Below are 18,081 nucleotides of genomic sequence, written 5' to 3' on the forward strand. Positions count from 1 at the left end.
TGATTTAAAGGTTGTGCTTGGTATAAAAATATGTTGTATATATCCCACAGGTCGCAGTAGAGATGACTTTGCTCATTCGAGCGCCAAGTCGTTCCGGTCAAGCGTAGCTAGACAGATCTCTAGGTTGCTCTCTACGTGCAGTGGATGTTTCTATAAAAAAAAGTTTTTAAAAAAATGATAGTTACAGTAGCTTTCACTTCTATTCGTCATACAGAAATTATAAGATCTATATACAATTCAGTTTTAATCAATTTTATCAACTGTTTATTTTTTTTTTCCTGTTCATCGGCATTTATAAAGTTTTTTTTTAAAAAACAAGAAAATTTGTTTAAAAATAAGACGTAGCAAATTGCCTACCATAAAAATAAAAGCCAGTGTCTCGAGAACTCTGGTCTATTTCTAATGTTAGAGTCGGTGGTATTTCAGTACTACTGGTTATTTTTTCTTTTGTCATTTATCCGTTCAACAGACCACTGCCTCCATGATGTCTATATGTTCTGAGGCGTTTCTCGCTGTTCCCGTTTTAGGAGACGTAAGAGGAAGTTTATAGAATAAAATAAAAGTTTATGAAAAAAAAAAAAAAAAAAAAAACGCGAATTGAGAATTCTAGAGTAGAAATGAAAAATAAAATAAATTTATATAAAAAGAAATTTGTTTATAAAAAAATTTTGACGTCTGTCTATCAGCTTAGTAACCACAGCTCCCTTCCGGGATATTCTTTTGCCGCTTTGGAAACTTCTAGATAAATATACCTATCAACTTTGTACTTATTGAACTTCCTCATATATATATATATATATAGATTTCATTTTTGTTTTCGTTCTTCTCTCAACTGTCTCGTTAAACATTTCTTGTCTCTTTGGTAATCTTATTCCAAATAGAATCACAACTCTTGTAAATTCACTAACATTCATTCGACTTTAATTGACAGATTCGCGAAAAAAACAAAAAAGTTATCAATATTTACACTTATAAATTTGTTTTATCAACTTTTTTTTTTAATTAAAAATTGATTACTATCACTCTTTTAAAAATATTAAACGAAATTAATTATTTAGGATGAGTAGATAGATTTTTAGATTAAAATTAGAAAAAAACATACTTTTTTATTCGCTCGATCAGCCAATGAAAATTAACGCTCGAATAATTTGAGGCTCTATGTTCTTTCGACACGTTTCACTAATTCAAAATATTCTTATTTTTGATAAAAGTTTTTGTTTATAATTGAAACCGCATTAAATTAATTGAAAATATCATGTGTATATAATATCAAGTTCTAGGTTTGTTATTTGTAACAGAATTTATTTAAACCACAAATGTCAAGTGTAAAAGAGATAATCAAGGCATTCTATTCAGTAGTCACGACCGACAAACCTGCCACTTTTCTTTTCACTCTCTTTACACTCCAGCTAATTCAATTCATTAAACTTTGTTTTGAGCTTTATTAATAAATTAAAAAAAAAAATAGATTTTAGGTGTAAAAAAATTTTTTTAAAATATAGAAAATATATATTAAATATAAATGTGGTGGACCACCCAGCCTGGATATCTGGTACTTTTGGTCCCTGCTAGTCCTTGACCTGTGTCAACTTGCGCCTCCAGCAGTTCAATTTGCGTCACATCGATCGATCTTTCAAGTTCATGAGGAATTATTCTTCATTCGACTTATTTTCATTATTTTATCTTTTCTTAATAAGAGTCATAATTTACTTTTCAAATACCACTCAATCTTGTTTATTTTTTTAACAAAATGAATTTTTCATCATAACAAAAAATGAATAGTCTAGTCTCAAGTACGTACTCAGATATTTAATTGATTCAATTAATAAAGATAATTTAATTAAAATATCTTCACTGAGGGGAGTAATAACGAAAAACAATTGAGAGAAAAATAAGATTATGTGTGATAAAAAAAAGGGAATAGCTTTACGAGTAATGTATTGATTGAGGTGAATGTACGACAGATCCAACATTTAGCTTTGCGGGGGTGGTTTGGAGTAGCAGAGGGCGCCAGCTGCGATGTTGCTGAAGAGGAGAAGGAAGGAAGGCGACGACGAGCACTAGCGTTATATACCGGCTGGTGTTTCAAACCGATCGCCAGTCTCTCGATCGCGTTACAGCTCGTCACAATAAAGCTCTCTCTTTTAATTCTTGCTTAATTATTTAACTCCAATATAGTGTATTAGTGTGTTTAAACATCCATTTTAATGTAAGATTTTTTTCATTTTTGATAAAAAAAAAGTTTTTTTTTTCTTTAATTACATTCTTTTTAATCAACAATTTTATTGGATACAAAAATTAATAGTTGGATTTTAGTAGAGTGGATCAAAGGGTGAGAGATAAAATTTAAAATCGAGTGTCAACGCATAAAGGCAAGAAAGGAGCAGAAAAAATATTTATTAAATTTAAGGGGGTGTACCAGGGATAAAATACGTGTACGGTCGGACATGGCCACTTACGCTGCATACAGACACATTGAACTCGACAATGTCGGTTATGGAAAGAAAAGGTAATGTCTCGGGCAATTATCTTATGTACCACTTAATAAATTTAGCCATAAATTTTTTCATTTTAATAAAAAGTCGTCAAAGAATATAAATAAAAAAAAACTATTGATCAAAAACGTCAATGACCTTTTATTTTCTCACAATAGTAATGTCAAGCATACACGCTTGACAACACACATTTTGTCTAATCGGATAAAAATCAAAAGTCCATGCGTTTATAATTAGGCGTACCACATTTTATTCTAGTCAAGGGTCACACGTTATTCCAATTACATAAAAGTTTTTTATTCATTTCTTTTGATGACTCATGACTCCAAATGCTTGATTAGTGGTCCCTTCAAATAAACGTAATTATTTTTATTTGAAAAAAAAAAAATGTCTCTATATATATTTTTAATGACTTTCTCGGCCTTAATAGTTTTAATAAAGTTTATTTCCTACTTGAAATATTAAAATTCTGAAAAATATTTAGATATTTGATTTTCAATCGAGTAATTTTTAAATTATTAAAATAAAATAAATATTTTCCATAAATAACTCGTTAATTACTCAATTAATCATTGTCTGAATCTAGTCAAATTTAAATTTCATTATTTATTTATTTTTTTTTTTTAAATTATTATATATCATCCTCTATCTTTATTATAAAAAAAAAAAATATTTTTGTACTAAAAATGTTCAAAAATATATTTGTAACGATATTCAATTATTTGTTTTTTACTAAGCTTTTTTTTTCTTTCAACAATTGAATTTTCATTTTACAATGGTTGAATATCATTAAAGGGAAAAAAAAGTTAATAGACATTTAATTAAATGAAAATAATGGTATAAATACAGTAGAAGGAAGAAAGTGTTAAGGATATATATAGTATATCTAATACACTGATAAGTATGTTGTAAGATTTTCGGCGGCTTCTTTGAAACAAGGAAGTAAGTTAGATTAACAGGATGAAATCTGAGAAAAGACGATATAGATCCCATCCAAGTTGAAGTAGAATAAGAAGGAGCTCATAACAACTCTACTCAATCCGAGAAGAATCCTGTGTGGGCTTAGAAAGCGTGACTTTACCTCGTGTACACTTGAGTCTATGAGTTATCGGTTACTTTGCCTATTCTAGTAACGGTCAGCCTACCATTATTATCTTCTGTAACTTTGTTATCGACTCGTAGTACTTGTATTATGCTATACAAGATTTAAAGGTTAATTAAAAAGAAATAAGATATAGTGTATACTTACTGTATAATGAAAAAGAGAACATAAAATATAAATTTTATAACGGTAATCTATTCAACCATAACTATTATATATTTTAAATATTTTTAAAAATATTGGTCTTTTTAATGTTATTACTATTATGGATTGCTACAATTTACATGATAATTTATCTTATTATTTTTTATATTAATTATTGATTACTGACCATTGATCACTATCGACCTCGATTCTGTTTTTAGCCAATCATATTCACCTCGAGTGTTGCTCGCTATTATTTCAATATGAAACAGACTCTGTTTTTAACCCAAACAGTAGTTTCTTTATTACATTAATAATTATAGTTATAGACTCATTTGTGTCACATTTCAAAATTGACTTATTAAATTATAGCTTTTTTATTTTAACTATTACGCTATAGTTTTTAATTGAATGATTGCTATCGTAAAAAGTGAAGGGAAAAATGTTTAATCTTTGCTATTTTTAGACACAAGTGTGCAAAATTAATTATCGTTTATCAATTAGTCAATTAGCGATGATCATAGTAAAAAAAAGTAATTAGATTATTGAGAAAGGCCTTGATCTTAGAAAAAAAAAACGTTATTTAATTCGTACTGATCAAGAAAAAAAATTAATCGGTCAATAAAATTTTTATGTGCATAAATTTTATAATAATAGCTACTTTAGTTACAATAGTAAACAATACAATTAAAAATTAACATAAAATTAATTATTTAGTTTGTTTTATATTTATTTAAAATAAATAATAATTTTTCTTTAAATACAATTATTTTTAATATATAATATTTATCTTGATCATTATTAAATGAATATTTAATATATTATCATTTTTTTCTCATAGTAAAAGATAATAGTATAGTTGAATAATTTATTTCTTTTAATATAATTACTAAAGTGTATATTATGAAAAAAAAAAAATATATATATATATATATATATAAAAGTAATTGATACGAAACTGTTGAGGCTTCAATTAAGAAAATATAAATTCAAGCTTAGTGTAAGGGAAATACAGAGTGAGCAAGTAATGAGTAACTATGAAAATATAGGTTTAGGGTGAGTACATACATATATATATATATATATATATATATATACATATATATATATATATATATCATCGAAATAACTACTCGCACGCGTGAAGCAGGACGCTTCATATTTCCATCCGTTCTGAATATCACGTTACGCACTCGCTCGCTGTACTTGACGTAACGCGAAACTTTAGCATGTAGTCTCTTCCTTCTCATTTACACTTCAATTTTTTTACCTTATCATTTGTTTGCACCTTTTTTTTTTTTTTTTTTTTTTTGTTAATCCATACCGATTCGAGGGGGCTTCTGTCTCATCGACACGAATTAGTCGACTCAAGGGATATAAAGTGGATGCATATAAAGTCAACTATTGGCACGCGACGTATATTAAACCCTGTAAAGGGTGAGTTAACTCTATTCGTGACTCATAGCAAGACTGAGGCTTCTATTCTCCCTTTACTCTGTTGCAAAGAGGAAATCAAGAAGCCTCTTCTTCACGTATAGAATCCGTTTCTTTTTGTTCTTGAAGCCAAAACTATTGTAAAATATATTCTATGGCAATCATATATATATTTTATTTTTAAAGTAAAAATAGTTTTCATTTTAAATATGTTTGTAACTGTTTAAAATAAATAAAAAACGGTTTTAATGTGGATGTAAACGGTGATTCTATATTATGCGTTATCATTAAAATAAAATAATGAACGCATAATTGTGGGAAATGACACATGAATATATCTACAGAAATCGTAAAATAAATAAAATAAAAGATAATCAATAAAATATTGTAAATTAAACTCAGGGAAATGGCGATAAATTGTTGTAACGGTGTATGCTGCTCAGCATGTTCTTTAACCTCGTTAGAGGTCCGGTCGAAACTATCGTAAACTCGTAGATTCCGATGATACAAGGACTCTATTTTGCTTCTATGTAAAAATCTTGTCCGGATGTGTATAGTAAATGAGAAAGATACCTGTAGTCAATCTTCACTTATCCGTGTAATTTTATTATCATTAACTTGTATGAGAACTTTATTTTAATTCTTATAAAATTATTATATTTATATACTTATTTCATTATTTTTATTATTTTATAATAAAATTATTTAACTGAATAAAGTGTAAAAATCTATATGCATAAATAATAATAATCCAGCGTTTTATGCAAATTAAATTTTAAATCGTTGATCTAAATTGCCAATGAATTACTTAAGATCGTGACAACAGTAATAAATTGGTTAAGACTGTATATACAAAACAAGGCAATCTATTTTACGATAATTGGTTAATCGGTTTCTCATAAATTTCTATACCTTATTAACATCACGAATAAAAAGTTAACTCATATATATTATACATTTCATGAAGTCAATTCGAATCGCATGAAGAAAATTAAATTTCTTTAGTATTTGATTGTATCATTTTTTAAATTTGTATTAATTAACTTTTTTTTTTAATTGATTGATATTATATTTATATTGATAGCTAGTGTAATAAACAAATTAAAAAAAAAATATATATATATATATATATATATATATATATATTTTTTTTTTTTTTAAATAATTGAAATTTAATATGTAATTATGTCAATTAAATAATTACCAGTGTATTCAATTTATACGTATTTTAACTTATTGAATCATTAGTCAAATTCAATCGAATTATAAATAATAAATTTAAGTCATTAAATTAAAAGGTCATTATGTTGATTGCAACAATTAATGATATCAAGTAAATTGATCTGATGAATTAGGAAAAAAAGAAGCCTCATTTTTAAATTAACAATTAAAAAAAATTTTAAAAGTACGATGTCAATTATTCTCACGTGCCTATTGATGAAGGACAATCAGTTAGCTATAATTAGATACAACTTTCATGAATGTAACTATCACATTCTCATGACAATTGTGTACATTTTATATGTGAAGAGTTTAGTTATTTTTATTATCACTAAACCAACAACATGATCATCCAGCGTTATTATTTTCTGTTCCCATTGTGTATTTCTTTTATTAAAAAAATATTGTGCAAGCAAAAAAAGTCCCGCATTTTGCATACTAACAATAAATATTTAATAAATTTGACTATTTAATTTAAAAGAAAAATAAAGTATTAAATTTTGCTAGATAATTTTGTATTATCATAAATCATATCTATATTCATATATAAATTTTATCTATCACACATTTTTCCATTAAATTAACATATAAAATATGTCAAACATAATTTACATCACAATCGCGTGACGAGTTTAAAACTAAAAAATATAATCTTTAGAAGTTATAAAAAGAAAAAAAAGTATCTGGAGCCATCACTATGGAAATATTGAGCTCTCATAAAGTTAAAGTCGTTCAATAGTATAGTCATATGTATGTATAGAAGATTTATCGAAAAGCTGATGGAGACATCCGTGAGACTGGTACCTTCATTCTTATACACTTTATTTCTTTCCTAAATTTTTTTTCGTGATCATTACAAATTTTTATTTCACTACTATCATTATTATTACTATTTTCGTGTTTGCATCGTAAAATCTTTACTCTTCATAAATACATATCATATTTACTCTTACGATCTATATTTCATTTCGACGTTCCCAACTCCGTGACGGTACGACCTGGTCTCTGTAAGACTTTATGTAACCTTTGATATTACCTATATTTTATTTTAAATAAATAAATAATTAAATAAACAGTTAATTTAATTATAATTTTTTAAAATTAATTTTAGACATAAAAAAATTCTCATTGTTATATAATAATATTATATATGGGCAAGGTGCGGTATAATATCTTATTAGTTTGATTCATTATAAAATAATAATTATAATAATAGATTAGTAGGCGTGTGTTATTTAATCTATCCTAAACGACAGGATCATCAATGAATAACAATCTCAACATCTATCAGTGTTACTTATTAGTCTGATTAGCGTACATAATGATTATTGACATGACATGTATTACATTACATACTATCTTAGGCAATGTATAAACATATGCAGAGGTGTTATTTTATACTTCATACTTCATTCTATACATTTATATTATATAGTTACTATCTTTACTACATACAACTACAAATTGTAGATATATGTAATACATATAATAAAATTACGAATTCATTGAAATATATATAAGTATAAAACAGAGTTTGAATTTTCTCTGTACAATCAACCACGCGTATAATAATGTTACATGTTAAATACATATATACATATATATGTATATAAATACTTCCACCAGTGCTTATCATTTCCGATCGCACGACGGGCACACCCATCCTGTTCTATCCTCAATTTTCTTTCACATCCCACGATCAATTGATTATCCTCGTTATATTTGCATCCGCGATTATATTCCATGTAACATCGGACATTTCTTTTATTTTTAAATTTTCTTTTTTTTTTTTTTTTTTTTACAAATAAATAAATTATACATAACATTTGTAATAATTCATTTTTATAAAAAATTTTTATTTTTACAAATAAAATTTATCGATTGATACGATTCAAAAATGATAATAACAATAATTGTATTTTAATGAATGATAATTATTGAATTGACACGTGGCTTATTTATCCTGTCGTTAAAAAAAAAACTACTTTGGTTGTCTAATTACTCAGATTCCCGGCAGTGTGAAACAAAAAAGGGGTGGGTGTGTTAAGTAAGGTCACAGAATTCGCAGCAGGCATATTACAACAATTGTTCACGTGCCTTTGGTTAACTAACGCGTGCCGTCTGACCATCCTAACATAACTGGCATTCACGAAGCCCGTCAGTCATAGACGAGACGGTCAAAAAAAAAGAAGAAATACAAAAAATAGACGGGTGAGATGTAACTGAACGGAATGTCTATGTACGATACAATACGAATATAGAGGGCACGTTTCAGTTGTCGGTATAACGATACAAGCTTTCATACAATACGTCTGTATATCTATATCTAAGAGAATAGAAAAACGGTCCTCGATACCGTAATTGTGAGCTCAAGCTTACGCGGGGGTGATCACCAATCCGTGAATCCTGTATGTATGTGCCACGCAAGCCATTTACATAATTCTGAGATCTTTTATAGCTTCGTTGAAACATTTAATTTTTACTCATTTACATTTTATTCTGACAATTTTTTTTTTTTTTTTTTTTTTTTTTTTCATTACATTTTATCTTAATTATTATAATTATAATATACAGAATCAATTTACGTTAAACGGTACAATATAAATATACCGTAGATGGTTCATGTCAGATATATGATGCATGAAGAATTTCTTTAAAATATCTTCTTTAATAGACTCATACTAATTAGACATACAATTATTTTAATGTCATGTTGAATATGATATAAAATAAACGGAAATGACGTAAATAATTTTAATTAAAATTGTTATTTTTTTTTTACAGGGTTTTGAAACCACCTGGTGGCGGTAGCAGTGACATATTTGGCGGAGCAGACGAAACAAGCCCACGGCGTGTTAAGAATCACAATGCATCTCAGCTTGGTTCAGCATTATACGGTGACAGTGGTGCAAGTACAGGCAGCAGCAGCCCCGAGACACCACGTGCCAATAAGCCCGGTAATGATTCACACAAACGTCTGTTTGGTCCTCCCGAACCCGCTCCCAAAAACACAAAAAATCACATGCGCAGCAACATCTCCCTCAGCGGAAATGATATTATTGACAATATTAATTCGTCAAATTGTCGCACAAATAAGAACAATGAGTCTAATGGGACTCACATCAATGGCACCGCTTTTGTCAACGGCAACGCTAATACTAATGATATCACAGGTAAACACTAATTTAACAGCTTAACAAAAATTCTAACACAGCTATCTTAAAATATGTGTTTTATCAGGCCCTTATATACATCTTTTTGTTTTTCTTATTTATTTTTTAAAATAATTATAACATCTCATATTTTTTTTTTTATTTAATAATAAAAAAAAATGTCGCATTATACTTTCATAATTATAAAATTATTATTTTTTTTAAACAAAATATTTACTCAGTTATCATTATTCACGCGTTTATTCAACAGACATATGTATAGATTAATAATATATTAGTTTGTATAAATTTTAAAAAAATTTACGTGGTTAATGTTTACAAGCAGCTTTTAGGAGAATCAAGCGATTTCGTAAGTTTAAAATGAGACAATCAAAAAGTAGATGACATTACACTATTATCAGAAACACTATTCAATTTATACTTATCCCTTATATGTACTATATTCATCATATTAATATTGCATTTATTTTATACCTCAGCCATAAAATATTAAACGTAGACAAAAAAAAATTATCAATTTAGTTAAATTATTACTTAGGTAATGCTATCTTGCTTTTTACCCTAGTTAATAATAATTACTTTTATTTTTTAAATAAAAAGTAACATTCCAGGGCCTGTTACCATTATCAGACACATATTTTGAGTTAGTCATCTATCATTATTTTTAATGCGTGATTTTTTTTTCCAATGCTTATATTCACTGCTTTTACTTTTGCAACAAATAATAAATTTTTGCATGATATTATTATTTGTATTTATGCTCACACTCACCTCTCACTTTCTATCATAAAATTTTTTTTTATATCAATTATTATTTTATTTTTTCATTCCCATAAATTATTATGCTTTCACTAAAACTACGCGTTAAACATTTCCTTACAAATAACATTCATCAAGTCATAATTATCAATTCAGTATTTTAAATAATTTAACATATATACAATGATATTAGTTCATGAACACGTAGATCATTCATTACTACCTAACAATAAATGCGTCTTAAGATTGAATAATATTTTTATAACTTTTAGCATAAATATATTTACACTTTATTTAAAAAAATAAAATATACGTGTAATAATTATCAACTTATAAAAACTCTAAAACATAAGTAAATTTATAAATAAATTTATCTTAAGTTTCTTATGAATAATTAATTTCCTTTTTTTTTTTTTTTTTTCAATTGAAAAATTATTTTAGAAAATTGAATTAATAATTTATTTATTTAGAATTTTTTATTAAGTTCTGTTAATAACAAAAAAATGTATTTATGAACTATATATTTTCATGCTGAAATAGTAATAAATCGGTTAATAAATAATTCATTCTAAAGACGCATAAAAACAATTTAATAAAATAAAAAAAAACACTAACACAAAAACGGGTTGTCAAATCGCGTGTTTGCGATACATTTTGTCTCGGTGCATGGGGTGAATATGTACGTGCTTTGATGCCGGGGTGTGTGTTACTCTATCCCTTTGGTCCCGACTGGTGATGGCCCCGCAGGAGGATCGTCCTTTATACCGCGGAATCCCGTGACTGGAGATGGAATTGACATTACGCCAGTGCGGCGCAGCACACGAAGGTGTCGAGGTAACGTTAAACGTTTTAAAAATTACCACCAAAAAACAGAAAAAAATTATCACCATTAGAGTTATCTAATCATCCTTAATGTTTATTTGAATACGCAATTATTGATTTTACTTTTATAATTTTATTATTTATTTAAACAAATTGTTGAGTTGTTCTAGCATTTCAAAATACAATATATAACATATGCTGCGAAAGTAGAGTGTTATTGACGTTTGTCTATACATAAAAAAGTTGTTATAGTTCTTAATGATGAGAACTGACCTTTGATTACTTTCATACTACAATGTCGTTACAACAAAGTAGCGATATTATTTTTATGTTAAATAAATAAATACATTTGATTATAGCGGCTGCTGCGTCAGTGTCCATGACTCAAAGACTATAATTATCTAAAAACTTTTACTACTGTTTATTAAACATTATTGTATTACTTTTAACCCTTTTAAAGTCATTTGTCAATTACATAATTAAAAAAATAAATAATTGTCAACTTAATTATTATTCTATAATGCACGTTTATAAATGTTTTTTAATTCTATTTTTTTTTGTTCTACCAGGCTTAAGGTGAATTGTTTTTATATTCAACAGATATTTATTTATGTTTTTTAAATTTATTTTATACTTCTTAATTTAAGTTTTTTTTTTAAATTATTATTTTGTAGACTAGTGACACCCGTTTGTTACCACTTGAGTTTTAATAATAAAATTTGTATTCATTATTCTTAAGTGTCTGTCGATGAACTATATTTTTAAAGGCTTCCAAGATACGTAACGACGAGCTAAAAAGTCTTCCCTGAGTCTTCTATAACTGAAATTTACTTTATTACCTTGACCTTTTTATTATAATATACATATTTATTAAATAATATTTTTTGTTCCTTTAGATCGTAACCCGGTGACAGGCGCTGGATACACACCTGATCAGCAGAACAACGTGACATCGCACAATGGCAGCAGCAATGCCAGCATTAATGGCGATTCAAAATCAACAACTGATTCATCTCCATCAAGCACAAATAAACAACCTGGTCGTGGCCGTGTACCACCCGGTGGATTCTCTTCTGGTCTTTGGTAAAAAGGACTTCCTTTTTATCTTTGAGTATTTTTTATCTCACATGAGATGACTCAAAAAAAAAATACAAAAGAAAGAAAAAAACAAATTTCGAATTAATCAATTTGTCAATATTATCTAAAGATTAATTTTCAAATGCTTCAGCCGTTGTCATTCCTATTTATTTTTTTATCGCTCTTCGGCTTATAATTTTTTTTTTAAATTAAATTATAATTAAATCTTTCTGTTTTGAAGAAAAAATTATTTGTACTTGTACAATTATTGTCGTAAATTAATTGGTGTTAAATAAAAACTATAAATAAAATAGAAAAAAATGAATTTTGTAATAAAATAATTTCAAAATTAATAAACATTAAAGGATTTAATATATATTCTCGGGCGTAATTAATAATTGTACATTTAATCTTATGATTATTATTATATTTCTATAATAATTATTTAATTAAATAAATATATAAATTAAATGCACCATATGAAAGTTATTAAATAAGTGCTTTCTCAATGCTGTGCCTTCTTACTATCATATATTAAATATATCATTTTTTGTTGGCTTCTTCAAAGTCGGTAAATATGAAAGAATAAAATAATTTAAAAAAATAAAAAAAGTGGATAATAACTAGGCACTTGAATAGATTTAACTGTACATGAGACGCCCGAGTGCTCTTCGTGATTTTTCTCTTTTTTTAAATTTTCTTACTCTTACCATCTCGTGTAATAATTCATTTTTGTTTTCTTTTTACATTTCTCATTATTATTATTTAAAAATTTTTTTTTTTGCGCATTCCTTGTTTATCGGTGTGCATCATCCAATACGGAACTGCGTTTGGCTCTTAGCACAACTACTTTAAACTCGTTGGATACACGAGAATCGCTTATAATTATTTTCATAACAGCACGTATTTTATAAACGTATTTATTTTCGATGCGATAATCTCAGCTATTAATATTTATCAACATTTATAGATAATAGTAATTATAATATATCAAAAACAAGAAAATGTGGATGAACAAAAAAAAATGTAAATTTTTTCATTATCAAAAACATGATTAAATAATTTAATTCATTTTCATTCATTCACAATATACTCATTTATACACCATGTAATCATAACGTTTTTCTTTTTGTCACAAAGAAATAAAAATAACCATAAATAATCAACAAATGACTTGACCTCATATTTGGTATAAGTTAAATTATATAAAATGTAATAATTCATCATTATTATTTGTGATTATACCCTTTTGTACTCTGGCAATAAATAAAAATTTTGTAAACAAACTTATTTTTATTATTTAAAAAAAAAATTATTTCATGATAAATTATTATTATTATAATAGAATGAATAGGGATTGTTTGAGTTCACAATGCAAGCGTGTACTTTAGAATTGGAGTAAGGCAGAAATTATAAATGCGGTCATTGAAGTAATCTCTTACTAAAAGCAACTGGTCACTTTAATGGATTTATTAATGACGTTTAAAATATTTTCTTTAAAGACAATGAACATAAGCTGATCCAGAGACACGGTCGTGTCTCGCGCCAAGAACACGTTCAAACATATATATACATATGTGTGAACGTGGCGGCGCGAGTCGACCGTGTCTCCATACCGGTGTCATATGCCTGTTTAACCTCTCTCGTATTTAAATTGATTAATAATACATAAATATAAATTATATCTGTTATTTACCTATTTCTTTATTAATCTTTCATCATTCTCTACCAATTCCATGAGAAATCTTTGAGCTTAATATTTGAGTTATCATTTTTTAATTTCTAAATTTTTGATTGCGCCGTTTTTGATAATTTTAATAAATTTATAAATCTCTAATTTTTGATGAATTGTGTATATTTTCATCAATATATATTTTAGTATGTATGTATATTTTCGTGTCAGCTCCCTTAAGTTGGCGGGGGGAATTCGATTTTTGGCAAATTTTTTTTAGCAATTCGTTTGTTCGTCGATTGTTCGTCAATGTTCGCTATAAATAATTATTTGTTCGTTCTTTATTTTTTTTTAAATAAATTTTTAAAAATTTATTTGAAGTTAGCGGTGACTATACTCATTTTCTATCTTTTTTAATTTTTTTTCCATTTATCTTGATTTGTTTGTTAATACCCCACCAAAAATAGCGTTTGTTTGTTTGTTTTTATATTTATAATTAATTATTAAAATTTTAATTATGCCCGTTGATCTAATAGTAGTTGTGCGCATGCGCAAGTGTCTGCTCTAGGTTTAAAATTTTTTATTGTTTTCATTATTATTTATGTTTTAATTAAATTAGTAATCTTATCAAGTAATTATCAAATCCTGTTGATCATCTAGCACATCGTAAGAGTATCCAGGTATTTATCGGAGAGAAATGTCAATAAGCCACAATAAAATATGAAACGAAAGAGTCCTCAAAGAATCTTAGAAAACCACTTTTAATATTATTATTATTATCTTTATTTATTTAATATTTAATACACTCGACTAATTATTTTGTTTTATCAATATTAATTATGTATTAAAAATACTGAAAACATTTTAATGTTATTTTCATTTACTCTTTTATAATTTACCGCTCTGTTTTGTAACTTACGTGGTGTGTCACCTATTATCAAGTATTTTAACTTGCCGTTCAACTAGTATTTTTGTGTTACACAGTTGGTCTCATAAATAGTTGGTAAACCAATTACTAAATTACAAGTATCATCGAAGTCAATAATAAATAAATATAATATTGGAGCAGGTTTGTAAAATTAAACTAATAATTAATTATTTATTTAATATTAGAGTAGACTTATACAATTGAAGTTATTAATTATTCATTTGCGCAATTTTTATAAATTTATATTTTGCGTCTACATTGAGACTCAAAATAACTTAGCCTAAGAAATTTGATGAAAATTTTAATTAATATTTATTATTAAACATCATTTTATAATTAAAGATGTTTTTCTAATTTTTTTTTTTTTTTTTTTTTTTTTTTTTTTCCAAATATTAAAATTTTTTTTATTTTTCAGTTTTGAAAACAATATTTTTATACCACTTATCAAAATGGAGCTCAACTCTATAATGTTTCACCAATCGGATGTGATTCTTTCATCTAATCTCCAACATTATTTGTCCTTCATTTATATGTAAGTATATTACCATTAATTATTAGTATTATTATCAATAAGTTTTTGAACTCTGAAAATTTTTTGATCAGTACCCTGATTAAGAAAAATGATTTGCTTGATGTTGAGTGTATATCTATATATTAGTCGATTCAAATTGTTTTGAATCATTCCAAATTATTTTTGTTGATCAGGGTAACAGTTATATTTTATGATTATATTATTATATCGATTATTTTTTCTATACAGAGTTGACTAGAGAGGCTATGCAAACTGGAATCCGGGATGTAGACTCACTGAGTCACTGGTGATAATTGGTACAGTAGATAATATAAGTTGATCGTTGATGATGGACCGATCGGAAAGAGTTTTTTGGCTATTGAGACTATTATTAATTAAGAGCGTTTCGATTATGCTGGTGCGGAGAAGAAAAAGTTCTGTATCTACATTGCTATCGGTCAAATGAGATCTACAGTAACTTGGATCGTGAAAATAGTGACGGCACTGCTATTAACTATTCTATCATCGTATTCGATACCGTGTCTGATGCTGCTCTTTTCTTACACTTTTTTGCCATGTGCCATGGCAGAACTTTTTTTTTGTGACAACGGCAAACATGTCTTCATTATTTATGATGATTTGTCAAAATCGGTAATTGCTTACCATTAAATACTTTTATTTTTGAGACGACCTTTAGGAAATGATGCTTAGCCTCGTCATGTATTCTATATTCATTCTCGTTTTCTTGAAAGAGCAGTAAAATCCATTAAATGTACATAAATAATTGGTGAGTGAAATGAATAATTTATTAAATGAAAAACATGAATAAAATACGTTATTAAATAATCATATGATATTAGAGTTCGGACCGTCAATAATTTCCAGATGTTTCATCAAAAAAATAATAGTTAAAAAAAAATGCCTTTAGTTTTCCAAATTTTCAGTTAAGTATTTATAATTTTTTTCATAAATAATTCGTAAAAACAGATCAAAAATCATTATATAACTGTCAGTTTTTATTACTGAGTAGTATGACATTGAAATTCATAGGCCTCGACCATTTTTGGATATTTTGGAAAATGAATTATTTAAAGAAAAAGTTGTTTTTTGGAATATCTAGATGTATACGTTTTTATTAAAAGTTTTTTATAAATTTTTTCTGAAAAAACAACAAAATTATTATGTTTATTTGTTTCTATTGCTGAGTAGTAAATACGAATCATATTTTTTGTTAATAAAAGAATTTTGTTTTAAGTTTGATTCAGAATTACAATAACCAAGTTAGTTTTTCCATCCATCATGGCAAAATACGAGGACTCGTCAAATTACTTTAATCATCCATGGGATCCAATGACTTTGAGGCATACGTAAACATAGTTGCATTTCAACAAGGTAAATTTTAAATTGTTTATGAACCTGACATTTACAATCTAATGATAATCATATTTGTTTTAGCAAGTAAATTATATCAAGAAAAAATTTATTTTTTAATTCAACTTATAAATATTCAATTTTGACATGTATCCATTTCATAAATTTTTTTCTTTATTATAATTTATTTATTCAAAAAGAAAAAAAATTGTTTATTACATGTCTATACCAGTAAGATAAAAAAAGTCTCAGATCATTGTAATTGTTGGCTGAGGCGAAGCTGAGGCTGACAAACTTGTGATCTGAGACTTTTTGTATTTTACTGGCCTAGGTATGTAATATATATATATATATATATATATATATATATATATGTGTGTGTGTGTATATATATATATATAAGTGCGCGCGCGCGTGTGTGTGTGTGCGTGTGTGTGTGTGTGAAAATTATTAGATATCGGCTATTTTCAGACACAATTTAATTAAATCATTTAAATAGTAGGCTTATGATTTATATTTTACAGGTGCAACGCTTTTACTGGGACTTCCTTGATAGTAAAAACTATTTGACTGTCTCCGAAGCCGATGAGTTACTCCAAGCGAGCAAACTTCGGATTAATATGTAGAATGATGATATCAAAGACAATAGAAATCGTTAGATTTCTATTTAAGAGTGATATGTAGATTTCTATTCATATTTGATAGTCGTCTATTAGTGTACGGTTGACTGAAGTAGTTTCTTAATAAGTTTTTAAATCTTTTAAGTATACATATTGTCATTATAACTTTAATGTCTCATTTATTCCTTTTTTTTTAACTTAATTAGTGTAACTAGAAACCATTAGATGTCTGTCACTTCTAGTTATGTCTTGAGAAAAAAAAAGTAATTATGTAAAATTATTCTAAAAATTTAGGAAAATCTAAAATAAATCTATTAAGTTTATGAAAATTTTTACTCTTAATAAATGCAATATTTCGTTAATTAATTTTATACTGAGAAAAATAGTAATTTTTTCAACAGTTAATGGAAAAAATTTTCTTAAATTTGCTTGTTTTTTAATTACTACCCAATTCATTCATTGTTATGTATCAATTAATATGACAAGAATCACAGCTTTAAATAAAACACAAAAGACACCCAATAACTGGTGCAAACTATTTGACATTTTTTGGACAAGATTAAAACTATATGTTATTGTTTTAGAGTAAATCAGTAAAAAAAATATATGTATATATTCATATAATATGGTTTCTTATAATGGTTTTTTGCAATTTATTATCGATACAAATTTATATCAATTTACATTCTATTGTTATAATAATAATATTTACTTATATTTTAGATGATGAAAATGTCCACATTTTATATTAT

The 18,081-nt window shown here is 26.6% G+C and overlaps 1 protein-coding gene and 1 long non-coding RNA gene across 8 annotated transcripts in view; both read left to right on the forward strand.

Annotated features, from left to right (window-relative positions):
- LOC103578992 (microtubule-associated protein Jupiter) overlaps positions 1-13,758 on the forward strand; it is a 32,942-nt gene extending 19,184 nt beyond the window's left edge. The window contains exons 1-6 of one of the 6 annotated variants that reach the window (XM_008560262.2): positions 2,090-2,209; positions 2,317-2,509; positions 9,181-9,569; positions 9,895-9,918; positions 11,076-11,162; positions 12,047-13,758. In XM_008560262.2, the coding sequence (XP_008558484.1) occupies positions 2,448-2,509; positions 9,181-9,569; positions 9,895-9,918; positions 11,076-11,162; positions 12,047-12,237 (753 nt within the window). In that variant the 5' untranslated portion in view covers positions 2,090-2,209; positions 2,317-2,447 and the 3' untranslated portion in view covers positions 12,238-13,758. Of the gene's footprint in view, positions 1-2,089; positions 2,210-2,305; positions 2,510-9,180; positions 9,570-9,894; positions 9,919-11,075; positions 11,163-12,046 lie in introns of those variants that run through there. The other 5 variants (XM_008560259.2, XM_014443607.2, XM_053741166.1 and 2 more) reach the window with 5 other exon arrangements.
- A 1,015-nt stretch (positions 13,759-14,773) lies between these two features.
- Positions 14,774-17,696, forward strand: LOC106693909 (uncharacterized). Of its 2 annotated transcripts, XR_001345298.2 has the most exons (6): positions 14,774-14,968; positions 15,243-15,359; positions 15,588-16,125; positions 16,199-16,281; positions 16,594-16,730; positions 17,234-17,696. It is a non-coding gene; the product is annotated as an uncharacterized LOC106693909 (long non-coding RNA). The 2 variants fall into 2 exon arrangements; XR_001345299.2 differs by lacking the exon at positions 16,199-16,281 and having other exon boundaries at positions 14,777-14,968.
- Positions 17,697-18,081: the final 385 nt, after the last annotated feature.

The sequence above is a fragment of the Microplitis demolitor genome, chromosome 8 (assembly GCF_026212275.2).
Source record: "Microplitis demolitor isolate Queensland-Clemson2020A chromosome 8, iyMicDemo2.1a, whole genome shotgun sequence".
Taxonomy (NCBI): Eukaryota; Metazoa; Arthropoda; class Insecta; order Hymenoptera; family Braconidae; genus Microplitis; species Microplitis demolitor.